At 53.4% G+C, this 14,362-nt stretch overlaps 1 protein-coding gene across 1 annotated transcript in view; it reads right to left on the bottom strand.

Moving 5' to 3' along the window:
• EFNA2 (ephrin A2) overlaps positions 1 to 13,140 on the bottom strand; it is a 94,266-nt gene extending 81,126 nt beyond the window's left edge. Inside the window, exon 1 of the mRNA XM_036759732.1 lies at positions 13,016 to 13,140. Coding sequence (XP_036615627.1) covers positions 13,016 to 13,140 — 125 coding nt within the window. The remainder of the gene's footprint in view (positions 1 to 13,015) is intronic.
• Between the last annotated feature and the right edge of the window lie 1,222 nt (positions 13,141 to 14,362).

Below are 14,362 nucleotides of genomic sequence, written 5' to 3' on the forward strand. Positions count from 1 at the left end.
TCTCCTCAGCCCTGGAGATGTCACCACCCAGGATGGGTTAGGTACCCATCTAAGCCATACATCCCAGTCTTCCTTCTCCCCAAGGTGAAAAGCTGGGCTAGGTCACAGACCCAGGGCCTAGAAGAAGATCATTCTGGAGCCAGAAAAGGAAGAGAGATGAGAATCATAATTTCTTGTCAATACAACAGCTCACTGCGCTCTGGATCCAAAGATACACAGTGAGTTCAGAGGGTGTCACACCAGGACCAAACTCTGCCTAGTAACAGCCTGAAGTGTCAGTGCTGGGCGAGCCATTCTGTAAGACAGTTTGGAGCCTTGGGAGATAAGGTGAGATACCTGTTCATATCTTTGGACTCAGCAATCCCACTATTGGCCACTTATCCCCAGGAGGTCAGAAGAAGGACAGATAGCCCCACCTACACCAAGACATCTGGGTCAGCCCCTTTTGTGGTACCAAATAACAGGACACCAAGCGGGTGCCCATGACGGGGGACCAGCTGAACAAACTACAAGGCATAGGTGGCACATCGGCAGGCCATAAACAACAAATGTGGAGGGGATTCCAAGAAACCAACGGCAGACTCATGTGAATGGGCACAGAGCGAAGCAGGAACGGGGAGCGTGATCAACATGGGGGACCAGAACAACGCAGGTGAGAGAAGAACACGAAAAGGAAGTGGAAAGCTGAGTAATCTTGGTCCAGGAGAACAGACAAAACACATGGCCCTGGCATCTGGAGAGCAGGTATCTACAGGAACAGAATGCTGCATGCACACCTAGATGAGGTCACTTGTCCACCGTTCTCATAGAACTGTTCTTAACAAAAGAGGGAAGTGGCTGGGGGAAAGTAAGGAACATCATCCAGAAATAACCATGACATAATGACAAAAGGCACTGATAAAATGTTTTCTTAAAAAAATAACAAAAACAATCCCTAGAATTGGCAACTCTTTGCTTCAAGGAAGAAATTCCCTGATCCATACCAAGAATTGTGGTTCTCACCTGCCTCTTCGGAACCCCACCTGCATCCCTGGCCCCACTCAGGCCAGCCCCACCCCAGAAACAGGGCTAGAAACAGGCCCTTAGATATGCATACATAGACACATACACACATACATGAAGATATACATACATGTGCATGCATGTACAAAGTTCTAGCATCCCTGTACCCTTGGCTGAGCTCAAGGAATCCCAGGCATCATCTCTTTTCCCTAGGTCTGTTTTCTCATCTTTAAAATAAGGAAGCTGACCAGTTTGGCCCCTAAATTGCGATATATAAATGCACCTCCCCACTTCTTTGCGGAGGTGGGGGACTAAAGTGTGGAGCACAACAAAAACTCATGTTGGTTCAATTTGTCAAACTGCTTTTTCCCCTTTTTTATTCCTCTTATTTATTTCTCTCTATTATTTATTTCCCTTTTAAATTTTATTCCAAGATAGGTCTTGGGATGATGTAAAAACAAGTATTTCAATCCAATTTAAATACAGGCATGGATCCATACCCACAAGAGTTAGGAGTGGTGTCCCAGAGGTGTCATCCAGCTCCAGGGCCTCATCCACAGGAAGCCTGGATCCTAGGCATGGCCAGCCCCACAGCTGAAGGCAGGAGCACGGCGGGTGTTCCAGGATTGCTTAGCCAAAGCAGGGCTAGGACAAGGGAGCCCCGGCCAGGCTGCTCTCAGCCTCTTCCAGACTCCATCCCACTTCCTCACACCCTTTGGGGTAGAGGGGTATGAATGACGCATTGGATTCCTCAAAGTGGCAGTGAAGAAGAAACAAATTGTTCCCACTTTTTAGGCCTGGGCTTCCCCCACAGAGTTAAGAGATGGTACACTGAGCCATCTCACAAAGAAGAGGGACACACTACTGCTATTCACCAGCAGCCCAGACCCAGCCCATTGTGTGACGGGAAGGACGGGCCTAAAGTGTGTCCTGGTAACACAAGAGCCAACGTTACACACACACACACACACACACACACACACACACACACACACACGCACACACGTGCGCGCGCGCACTTGTACAAATACACACATACAATCTCACACATTCTATCACACACATACCCTCACATGCATGCTTGCACACACACTTCCTCCCACACACAATTCTTCACAAACACACACAGGCTTGCACATCCTGAGAAGCCACTGTCCAATGTCGAGCAAGGAAGCTGCCCATCTGCTTGCCCCCACTTACAAAGGGGATAATGATGGCTGCCACGACCCAGAGTAGACAAACCACCTGCCTCGAATCATACGGCATATTGGCAGCAGAGATAAAATTAGAAGTCAGAGTGGGTAGGGTGTAAGGCGATTCACCCTTAACTCCCTTCCTCAAACAAGAGGCTCATTCCTTTAGAGAGGGGACCCGTCCCAGACACAGCCAGGATAGAGAACCCATCCACTGAGCTCCCTGCCCATTTGAGGGGACACAACTGTCCCCCAACAACTCCTTTCTCGCAGTTCTGGAGCAACCACCTGAGATCGGGTCAGAGAAATTTGAGGAGGGACGTGAGTCCACCTGGGACCCAGCATCTATCCTGCAAGCCGGCTCTTCTCATCCCTCTGCAAATGTCTTCCTCCTTTGAAATCCACAGCTCCAGCTCGGTTAAGGTCCCCTTTTAAAGTCAGCTTCCCCCACCTGGCCCTGTCTGATCTGAAACTCAGGATGCCTCATGGTAGCTGGCTCAGAATGAGACCCTAGAGGACACTTCCCATGCCCTAGATCCCTACCCCCTCAATACGGGCCTTTCTAGAGACCCAAGGCTTCTCTGTTCTCCCCTTGCCACACATGAATCCGACTTCCATCTGATCCCCTAAACACTCCCTCTTAATCACCATTTTTAAAAAGCGTATCAGATTTATAAACATAAGGGATATTAGCGATCTAGTACAACACCCCTACTTTACAAAGAAGGAAATAGGGTCACCAAACTACTTAGTAGAAGAGTCAAGATTCAAACCTGGGTCTTAGGACTGCAAATTCAGGGTTCCTTCTACCTTACCATCCTTACCACTGTTAAAGGCCAAAAATATTTTGACTCCTGGAATAAATGACACAAATTCCTATGACAAAGACAGAAGAGGAAAAGAAGACCTCCCCTAGCCAAAAGAAATCCAAGCCTCCCTCTGTTCCTGCTTTTCTATCAAGGAAAATTCCTCCCCAATGGATAATGGGAAAATAAGATTTCAAAATCCCTTTAAACACTGGACTGTGGTGGTCTTTTTTTTTAACCTTTTTGTGTATGTGAGTTTTTTAATCCAGAAACTCAGCAAGAGCTCCCTCTCTGAAGGTGCCCACGTTGGTGAGGGAATGACGGCTCGGGAACAAAAAAGGGAATCTTCCCTGATACACTAATCAATTTTATTCCTGTTCCCATTCGGGGGTCTGCCTGGCGGAGACCCTCATTCATGGGAGAGCTGCCAGCCACCCTCCACTTCAGCCACTGAGGACCCAGACCCATTCTCCTGAAATGGTCTCACCATACCAAAGGAAAGGCTTGGTGCCCAGGGGCTCAGGAATGGACCGAAGCTGTTTGGCTGAGCAGAGAGAGGCAGCCAAGGGATGAGGGGCCATCCCCACATCCCAGGTGTGATCCAGGCACAGGCTGACCCAGTCACAGAATCGAATCTCAGCATTGAAAAGAAGACCACAGAGAAGAGAGAAGCTGGGAGAGGACATGATGGGTAGCATGCAGGATCCAAGCGAGGATTGCTAGAATCAGCAATTTGGAGGATCTCAGGGCTAAAAGGAAACGTGGAGGTCATCATCACCAGCCTCTGACCTGCCCAGCACCTGCTTCTTCTCAACAGCCTCCCATATCAGCCAGAACCCTTCTTAATTGACAAGGTGACTCCCATATCAAAAGTATGATGGAAAGAGAAAGAATTGGAGTCAAAGGAGATGGGAGCCAGAATCCCAGCTCTGAGAAGTACTTCCCTGCATGACCTCGAGCAAAGGGTCAAACTTTATGAGCTCTACCAGCCTCTCCAGCTAGGATGCTATGATTGCTGGTAACCTTGGGCCAAATGTCCGCGATCCGCTCTCCTCCCCTCAGAGACCTTCCACCCAGTAACAGCCAGAGGGTAATTTTGTTCAGGGGGACGGTAGCACCAAACCACAGGGTCCAGACAGAACAGGCCCAAGTGCCAACGTCTTCACATCAGAAGGAGCCGCTTGAGGGAAGACCAGGTCACCCTCTCCCTAGGGAAGATCCAGACACCCCTCTGAATCGTTCATGAGTCACCCCTATGTCCACACAGGCATGGTGCCAGGCAGGATCCCCCCTCCTCCTCCTGGGAACTCAGGGCCCTGGGGGAGCTGGTGACCTTTGTCAGTCTATGAAGGAAAAGCAGGGACCCTGCTCCAACAGAAAGATCTTCTCTTCTTAAGCTACCCAGGAAAACGAGCTGGGGGCTCTAGAGCCAGGAGGAAACCGAAAACATCGGCTGCTCCGGGGCCCTCGTTTCTCAAAGGCAGCGACTGAGGTTTGAAGAGGGGGAGAGACTGAGCCCATAGTCATGCCTGGGATTTGATCTCAGGCCCTAACTAATAACAACAGTAGTCACAAACAACATCTTGTTCTCAGACCATTACAATCACAACTCTCATCAAAAAAAAAAAAAAGGAGATAATCACAGCTGGCACTTAGAGTTTACAAAGGGTTTTATATTCATTATATCATCTCATCTTCGGTAGGTGCTATATTATCCCCATTTTACAGAGGAGGAAACAGATATGGAGAGAGAGGGAGTGACTTGTCCAGGGTCACACAGTAGTGAATGTCTGAGGCGGCATTCAAACTCACGCTTTTGCTAACTCCAGAGCTCTGACTGCTAAAACCACGCCGCCCTCCCTCCTCACTGTCCCCTAGCAGTCTGTCTTGAGTATTCCTACCTGCCCCAGGCCCAGGTTCTGAGATAATTATAATAACAGTTAACAATAATAGTGAACATCTATATAGCTCCTACTACGTGCTAGACACTGTGCTATGCCCTTTACAATGATCATCTTTGATCCTCCACAACCCAGGGAGGGCAGAGTTGGTATCATTTGCATGTTTACCACTAAGGAAACTGAGGCAAATAGAGGTTAAGTGACCTGCCCAAGGTCAAACAGCTTTCTGAAGCCGGATTTGAATTCCGGTCTTCCTGACTCCAGATGCCGGTGCTCCATCCTCTGTGCCACCTAGCTGCCCCGCCTTCAGCTCCCACACAATCAACATTATTCCGGGTTTAGAGCGATCAGAGAGGTGCCCCCAGCCCATTTCCCCCTTTCTTTCTTATGTGCGTGCGTCATGTGTTAGCGTATTTTAACACGTTTAATTGCATGTGCGGTGGTGGATGCCCGCCTAGATGATGTGTCACCAATTATAAAGCTGTCCCTGCTGTAGCAATGTTACATCAAACAGGGCTGGTCTCGGACCAGAACCATTCTCAGGACCAGGGCCTCCCCTACATAAGTTGGCTTGCCATTAGCCCTAGACTGCCCCCTCCCCGGAATTTAAGTAGATCCCAGAGATTCCACGATCCAGGCTGCATCCTCACAGCCCAAGGATTTGGAAGCAGAGGGAAAATCAGGTACCTAGCAGCCACCTCTTCTCACTTTATGGCACTGAAGCATCAAGAAAGCCACCTTTTCTTCTCTTGAGAGTTTGATATTAAACTGGACCCTGTCTGGCTGAGGGGAGCGGAGGCCTTCCCTGTGCCATCTAAGCAGGGTGCAGGCCCTCCAAAAGCAGGTGAGAGAGAGTACCATGCCAAACTCATTAATTCCCCCCACATTTCCAGAAGGCGGCAAGTGAAATTCAGCTCTACCATGCGCCCGCCACTGCACATACAATTGCATGTGTTAAAATACTGTAACACACAACATACATACCTACAGGTAAAAAGGGGAAAGGTAGGGAAGGGGCACCTCTAACCACACTGAACCTGGAAGAATGTTTATTCCACAGGAGATGGGGGGCAGGAAAAGGGAATGATGCCAACTGGCACCTGGTACCTCTGCCATCTTAGAGGAGAATCACAGTTTTGACTTCCGCCATTTTCCAAGAAACTGGGCCATATCTCCCTTTGCAGAGTACAGAACCCCTCCAGAATCCCTTTGGTACCACCAGGGACGAACACCTGTCCCAACCCTGGCAAAGCTCAGCCCGGTTAGTTTGGCCAGCACCAGTAGGTCCCTGCTCCGCCTGGCCCAAAGACCCACTGCCATCAAGACCCTTCCTCTCTTCTTTCCAAATTCACATCTGCTTCCCTCCCTTTCCCCACCAAAAAAACCCTCAAACCCACTTCTTAAACACCCCTCCCCCCAAAATAGGCCTCTTTGTACCCAGCAGGTGGGAAGAAAGGGGTAGAAGACAACACTCGGTAGGGACAAGAAACAGAGCTCACCCTAAAAATGGCAACACTTTGCCCCCAGGGTCCTAGCCAGATGTCAGAATGATGTACAACCATCAGCCCACATCTGGATGCTAAACATGCAGCTGTCAGGAATCTCTGAGAAGACAGCTTGAGCAGGAGAGGAGAAGAAGGATAAGCTGGTAGAAATCAGTTAGAGGCATGAACTCTGTTTGCTTCTGGCCAGATGTTAACTAGGCCAGAAGACCCCAGCGAGGAGAAGATGGGGGCTGGGAGGACACAGGGAGAAGGAAGGTAACAAACACACTAAGGATGGGCCACGAGCCAAGAGGGTAGTGAGACCTCAGAAAGAAGGCAGTGGGGGGATTATATGTTCCAAGGGCTGAGATGGACAAGGAGGTGAGGGAAATGGGGTCACGTAGCCAGGCAGACACGGAGTGGCGAGACGATAGGATTGGAAGCTTCAGATAGGCTGAGATCACACAAATCCTCAGCAAAAGTATCTCCCTAGCCTCATTCCCAACAGGCGCTGCCCATGACCAAAGAGGCTGAAGACCCTGACCTGGAGACCCCCAAAGGATGTGGGTGCTGGTGTGCTTCTCCTTTGTTAATGCCTTCTTCTTCAGTCCAAAAGCCAAAGGGCCTTGGGCTGACACTCAGGGCCCTCCTGCCCACCTTCGACTAGCACTGACCTCCCCTTCCCCGCCACCTCCTCTTCCCTCGCTCTGCTCTGGAGCCCCAGTCAAGGTCTGGCCCACCTGATGGGTGGCCCATGTGCCTCCCTGGCTCAGGCTCACCCCTTGCCTTATGCCAACCAACATGCATCATCATCCCTACAACCCCCACCCCTCAAACACACAAATGCCCTTTTTTTGGCCCCACACAACAAGGGGCATGGTGAGACATAAGCCACCAGCAGCCACCTGACTTCAGTGTCACAGCCACTGTGGGGGGGAGGAAGAGCTCCAGACCCAGAGCAGAGCACCCCGTTTTACAGGGCTAGCTCTAAGGAAGAGAGAAGAGGAAAAGGATGGAAAGCAGCTAGCAGCCCCCCAACCCCTCCACCCAGGTCACACAGCTCCCACAGAGTTAAGACTGGAAGACACCTTGGAGGTCATCGAGTCCAACTCTCTCGTTTTCCAGGAGAGGAAACTGAGGCACAGAGCAGTTAAGGCACCCAGGCTCTAAGACTGATTTAGTAGAAACATCCCTGGATTTAAATGCAGACAATTTGGGTTCAATCCCAGCTCGGCTCCTTGCTGGTGATGAGAATTTGGACAAGCCATTTGATTTCTCTGGGCCTCAGTTTCCTCCCTCTGTAAAACGAGAGGATAAGACTGGATGATTTCTATTTTCCTTTCCAGCTCTAAGCTCTATTAGCCTAAAATCCGAACCCCCTGGGACCAGGGGATTGGGGAAGGAAAGAGACGGGGTAGGAGCACCGCACCTCATCTCCTGCCTGCAGGCAGACCATCCTTTGCCCTCTCCCACTTCACCCATTCCAATTCTCCCTTCCTGCCAGCTCCCCACTAAGAACCATCATCCGCCACTCCCCACAGGTCCCCCCTCTCACTCTGTCCCCAAGGACCTTGGGGGGCAGGCAGCAGCTGGCAGCAGAGCGCAGCCACCATCCTCTCATACTGGGACGAGCAGGGTGCAATGAGGATGCTGCAACCGGGCCCTGGGAGACAGCACCCTGACATCTCTCATCATTGCCCACTGGTCCCTGGCCAACCTAAACTGAACTCCTAGCCTCTAAGGAGTGACTAAAGCAGGAGGTGAGGGGGAAATGGGAAGGGTGGGGAAGGAGAAGATCAATTCAATTAGAAGATAACCCTCCTGAGGTAGCCAGCAAGCCCTTAGCAACATTCCAGACCCTCGAGCCACCAGCACCATTTGTGACCAGCCAGACCGAGTAAATTGTACCACGGGCACGTCCCTATCTTTGTCTAAATGCCAAATGGGGCTGCGTTCCCTCGGCCAGCCGGGCACGCACAGGAAATGCATTTCACAGCAGGCAAAAATGTAATTCAGGAAACACTGCCACATACTTATTACCTATATGCAGGTACAATGGAACACGGAAACCAGGAGAGAATATTTATTTCTCTCTCCTTGGCTTCCTCAGAGATGCTGGAGATGGGCTTGGCCGTCGGCCGGCCGGCTACTCCCAAAGTCCAAAAGTGCCCAGGTGTTTACCTGTCCCACAGTCATTGTCCTCAATTCCCCCACCCCTTCTCCATGCCGCCAACCTCCTCCTCCAGCCCTCCTCCAGGGTAGAGGCTGTGCTATTTGGCCGGGCACATTCCCGGCCTTCATCTTTTTCTCCAGGTTGCTGAAGAGCAAAAGTCTCGGCCCACCAGCCAGCACCAGAGACTGGAGCAAGTTATCCCTACCATCCCAATGAATGGCCACCAGGTTGGGCTAGACCTGGAAGGCAGTGGTAGGAGGGACAGCTCAGGAAAATAAGGGGTGAAAGAGCGAAAGACCTCACCGTCTGCCCAAGAGACAGACCCTTGCTACAGCCGCAGCCATTTGGGGCCTCTGTCACTAGGTTATTAGGGGACTACCTCTCTATTTCATAACCTAAAGTGACAATTATACCTTCCAAAATATTCAAAAGCCAACTATGCCTCGCCCTGGTTCCACTGGAAGTCAGGTCTGTCTGTGTCTCTTTTGTCTCAGGATAGCAAAGCCACAACTTCCCGTCGGCCTCCCCAGCGGATGGCCCGCAACCCCAAGTGGGACCACGGAAGTCCTGTCTCTTAGCTGCGGCCGGGGTGGGGGATGCAGAGAGAACCCATCACCTAGGGCTGCTGAAAGCTTCCAACAACCCCCTGAGGACCCATCAGGGCCGTCAGAGCTCCCTAAAAAGACTGCCGGGCTCCGGACAAACCAAACCCGTGCCTCCAACCTGACAATTGATTTTTAATTTGGGTACAATTATCAAGCGTGGATTACTGTAACGAAGGCAAATTGCTCACACCGTACAATATTAGCCTGATCCCGCGAGCCAAGCCCACATGTTTTCGGGATTATATCTTTTTATTTCTAATTTGTCACAGCTGGGAAGCCTTTGCACACACATTTTAAAAGATCGAAGAAACTCAGCCCCCTGTTCCCTATACAGACACCCACCACTGCCCTTAGAAATACGGCGACCTCTTTCGCTCCTCAGCTGGAAAGAAGACAGCAGACCCCAAGAGGAGAAGAAAAGATGGGACCTTAGATGGCAGGAATAGAAAACCTCCCAAGAATCCATCTCCTTGAAGATAACGGGGCCATACCGAGGCAGCTGGGGCTGGAGCTAAAAGCGATGTACAACTCTGGGACTCCTGTGTCACACCAAACCCCACTAGCTGCACCCCCAAAGGTCCCAGAACAGGGCAAGACAGAGCAATATAGAATGCCACACCTCTGGGGCAGAGGCAAAAGTGGGGGGCACATCCCAGGGCAGGCATCCCTGAAAGAGCCGATGAGGAGAGGCAGCAAGAACAAGGGACCCTATAGTCAGGAAGTCACCAGAAATTGGGGGTGGGGGAACAGTATCATTCAGGGGCCTTCTTCCAAACGGCTACTTGTCTCTCTTGTAACCCAAAGTGACGTGAAGCCCCGCAAACATCATCCGTGATTTCAGCAGCCCCTAATCCCCAAGTTTGATATATCGTGCGGCCGACAGAGAAGTCCCGTCCCTTCCTTACTTAAGGGTCTCAGCATATGTTTGGCATTTATGAGAACAAAAGGCCCAGCCACGCCAGCGAGCTGGGAAGGAATTGAAGCTGTAACCAAAAACTTCGGAAGAAGGGGGAAGGGAAAAAAATCCCCCTTCCTTCTCTGCTCCCCACAGCCCGCACCCCCCTCCCAACCACTACCACTAGAAAGAGAGAGATAATAAATTCCATACGCGACAGAATTCGACCCCTCGAGAAGGCTATCACTCTCAGCACTAGAGAGAGGGACAAAGCCAAGAGTCACCCCGGCCCCCAACTTCTGAGCACCCAGCCGGTGGGCTCACAGCTGGGCCTGGGAAACTAGGCGAGAAAAGGGTAGGATAGGAGAAAAATTGATTCAAGCTAGGGGAAAGGGGTTCGAAGATTCCTTGAAAGGGTACCTCCGATAGGGATGGGGGGGCAGGTCTGCCCTCCCAATGTCCCCGATGATACACTGGAGTCTCTGGTCCAGAAACCCCCAAAAGGGTTCAGGAAACTTTCCGACCAACTTCCACTAGAGACGTCTCCAGGAAGAAAAGAAGCTAGTGGGCTGGCGGGAGACAAATAGGAAATGGTTTTTTAAAGACCCTCTCTCTGGCGTGGGTCTCCCTTCTAAGTGACCCAGAAGCAAGGGGTGAATGAGGCAGAAGTGAGGTGTGTATGCATGGCGGGGAGGAGTCCCAGGGGGCCCAGTGAACGGCTAGACCCACCTATATTTCTCACTCTCTGCCTGTTCTTGCTAACAGCCCACATTCCTACCAGCCGAGGAACTAGGATCCCGACGTAAGGAGGGGAACACCCTCGGTGGATTTGGGGGGGAACCTGATATACCAGTACCGATCCCTAAGCTCAAGGAGAGGGAGATGCAGGGGAGAAGCAGGATGACAACTTGGGTCCAAAACCTAATGAGGAGAAATCTGCACATAAAATCCAACCCGCTTCCTGGGCTCGCTGGGGCAGGAAATGTTTCCGATCCACAGCCCTGGCCTCTCCCTCACCAACCCCCCCCCCCATTTTCTTATAAGCCCCATATAGCCTGGGGATTTTGAACAGCTCTCTCAGGTCAAGGCCAACCCTCTGCTCGGAGCACAAGGTCCTCCAGAGAGATTTCAATCTTCTTTCAACAACAACAACAACAAAAACAAAAACCCCAACCCAAAATTATTAAGAATAGGAAAGTAACTTTGATGGCTGCAGAGAAGAAATGGCCTCTGCGGCAGAAACTCCAAAATCCTACCAAACCCAGCTGAGGCCGGGAGGCCAGATGTCCACAAGCAAATGTGCTGAATAGGAGGAGAAGGTAGGAGGGAAAAACCCAGAAAACAAGAGGAAAAAAAAAAACTTTCTTGGAAACCTGGCGTTGACATTTATAACCCAGTGGCAGGAAGATGAGGCTTCCCAGCCCTGGGTTTATTGGACACAGAGAGCTGAAGAAAGAGAAGGGCTGGGAACAGATGAGGGGTGCTGGCCCAGGCACTAGGAATCCCAGAATTCAGATAACCCAATTTCCTGCCCCAAGGGGAAGATCTCCAGTAATCACATGGTGTTAATTGCCAACACAGAAAGCTTTCCTTCTGAGTTTTTGGGGGATGCCTCAGACTGCAGAGTCATGCCTCCCTGGAACTCTGCGCCCGTCCCCACCATTTACAGCTGAAGTCAGGGCCCCGAAAAGGAAGGACCCAAAAGGAATAAAGGTGACAGGAGGGGGAAATTAAGTCACAAAAATGGAGAGGCAGAGAGAAAGTGGGAACAAATTGAAAAAGGAAGGTTGAACTTGTCCCAAAGTTCAGACTAAGAGAAGAAGTCCCTACACTCTGAGCAGCTCAGTCCCTGGCCAATACAGGTAGCATACACTGAATTTGGAGTGGCAAGACCCCAGTATGAATCTTGGCTTTGCTGCTTACTTGATACCTGACCTTGGGCAATGATTTCCCTGTTTGTACCTCAGTTTCCTCACAGGTAAACTAATGGGTATAGACAAGATAATTTCTAAGGACCCTTCTAGCTCTAAATTTTTTATCCGCCCGCCCCCCCCCTTCCCCTCCTACCAATGTTCCTTTTAGCCTAAAGGCCAAACCGCACTCCAACCCAACCCAAATCCCCGAACAGAAGCAAGCCTAGCCCTTCCCTTTTCTTCCTCTCCCACTACGGAACCAAGGTGGGGGAGGTATGGACACTCAGGATACCCCAAAGCCTCGGTAGGAAGATGCCTGATAAAGGCCTCCCAACCCAGACTGTCATAGGGCACTTCACCTGCCCCAAAGCGGCCCACACCAATCCAGTACTCAGACAGCTGTACCACCACCCCTCCCATGGCAAAGGCCAAGGAGGGGGCTCCTCCAGGTTTTACAGACCCCGACCAAGCACCACAGCCTTGGAAAAGAAGGTTTGGCTTTGGACTCCCCGTAACAAGACAGGGCCCCCCAGGAGCCCTTCCGAAATGGATTTCCTCCCATTCCCCGAACGCTGGCTACCAAACACCCTTCCCCAGCAACGCCGAGAAAAACCCAAGTCCTCAGCTAATGCTGCTGTGTATGCCTGTGTATATGTGTGTGTGTTCAAGCCCCCTGGAAGAGCCTACATTGTAGCTATGAACTCCTTCCCCAAGGGCGGATTCCCCCTGTCGGAAGGCTACAGCAGACGAGAGTCTAAGGTTGGGCAGCGCTGGGATGGAGGGGAGGAAGGATGAACTCCACCAAACCTCTCCCCGGACCCCAGGCATTCCCGGGAAAGGAGCTAGCTAGCCCCGGTTACGTGGTTGACTTTTCGATGAGAAGGGAAGGGAAGGCCTCCAGGAGCCCTAGAAACTTGGCCAGGAAGGGGAGCCCCTGCCTCCCGGCCCGGGCAGGAAAACTTGGTTGGAAGTTAGGGGTCCCAGCCAGCAGGGAGGGTGCGCCCGGGGCTGGGGAGAGTGCAGAGGGGGGCGCCAGAGCTCACCTGGGGTTACTCCGGTTCCAGTAGACGGCATAGCGGTCGGAGATCACTTTGGCCGCGTCGTCCGTGCACACGCGGACCCAGGCCAGGGCAAGCAGAAGCAGCGGCAGCAATCCGGGCTGCACCATGGTGCGGGTCCGCTCCGCTCCTCGCTCGGCTCGGCTCGCGGTCTGGCCGCCGGCTTGCCGCCCTCCTCCTCCTCCTTCTCTTCCTCCTCCTCCTCCGCCCCCGCCCCCGCCCGGCCGCCGCCTCCCCCCAGCTCCGAGCTCCGGTCGCCCCTGCGAAAGCTGGAAGGTGAGGGGCTTGGGCTGGCGGACAGGCGGGGGGATGGGAGAGAAGGGGGTGCCTCCTCCTTCGGCTCCTCGGGGCTTCTAGGCGCCGCGTCCGTTCCCTTCCTCACCTTCCTCCTCCTCTCTCTCGCCTGGCAGCGCGCTCCCGGGGGCACGGGCGGTTCAAGCTGCGTGCGGTTGTCTGGACGCGCTTAGAGATCCAGCCAAGAGGGCGGCCTCCGTCCTAGGCGCACTGGGGCGAGAGGGAAAGTCCACGCTCCCTCGGGTTCCCGGAGCTGATTGCACGCCCCCGGACCCAGCAGCCAGGTCCTTGCGAAGGGTGAATGGGGGGGGGCGGGCAGCCGCTGGCGACAGGTGGCGACGAAGCTCTCCACGCAGCCGACCCCAGTCAGCTTGGGAAAGAAGTCAGGCGGAGACAAAGTTTTCGGCGCCCATGGTCTCTCGAGGGGCGGGGGAGGAAGGGGGGGCCTGGAGGCGGCGGTGGCGACTGAGCAGGCGGAGGGGGACGCGGGGACCCCTCTTAGGCCGCCCCCGGCCAAGCTGCACTGGTCCGGCGGGGCGGGGTGGCTCAGCTGGGGCGCTCACAGCCCCCTGGGCACTGCGCCCACCTCACCGATCGCCCGGTGCGCCTTCCCCGGCGGCCCCATCCTGCCCGGGCGCTCGAGTCCCAGAGCTGCCACTACCGGCGCTCTCAGCCTCCTTCCTCCCCCTTCCTCCTCCTCCTCCTCCTGCCTCTCTGTCTTTCTTCTCCCCCTCGCCCCGGCCCGGCCCCGGCCCCCGCCCCGCCCCGGCCGGGGGCCGCCTCCCCCAGCCTCCTCCCGCCTCTTCCTCCTTCTCCCCCACCCGGCGGCGGCGGCGGCGGCGGCTGCGTCCCGGGCGCTGGGAGCGGAGGGGCGCGCTCGGCGCCAAGACCACAACAGGTTCGCTAGGGGCTGGGGGCGGCCGATCGAGCGCCCCCTCCCCTCGGGGCCCCGCCCCCTCAGGCCCCGCCCCTGCGTCCGGGCCCCTCCCCCGCTTCTCCCACCCCCTCCCGCCTGGGGATTGGAGCAAGCGCCCGGAC

Source organism: Trichosurus vulpecula, chromosome 1, assembly GCF_011100635.1.
Source record: "Trichosurus vulpecula isolate mTriVul1 chromosome 1, mTriVul1.pri, whole genome shotgun sequence".
Taxonomy (NCBI): Eukaryota; Metazoa; Chordata; class Mammalia; order Diprotodontia; family Phalangeridae; genus Trichosurus; species Trichosurus vulpecula.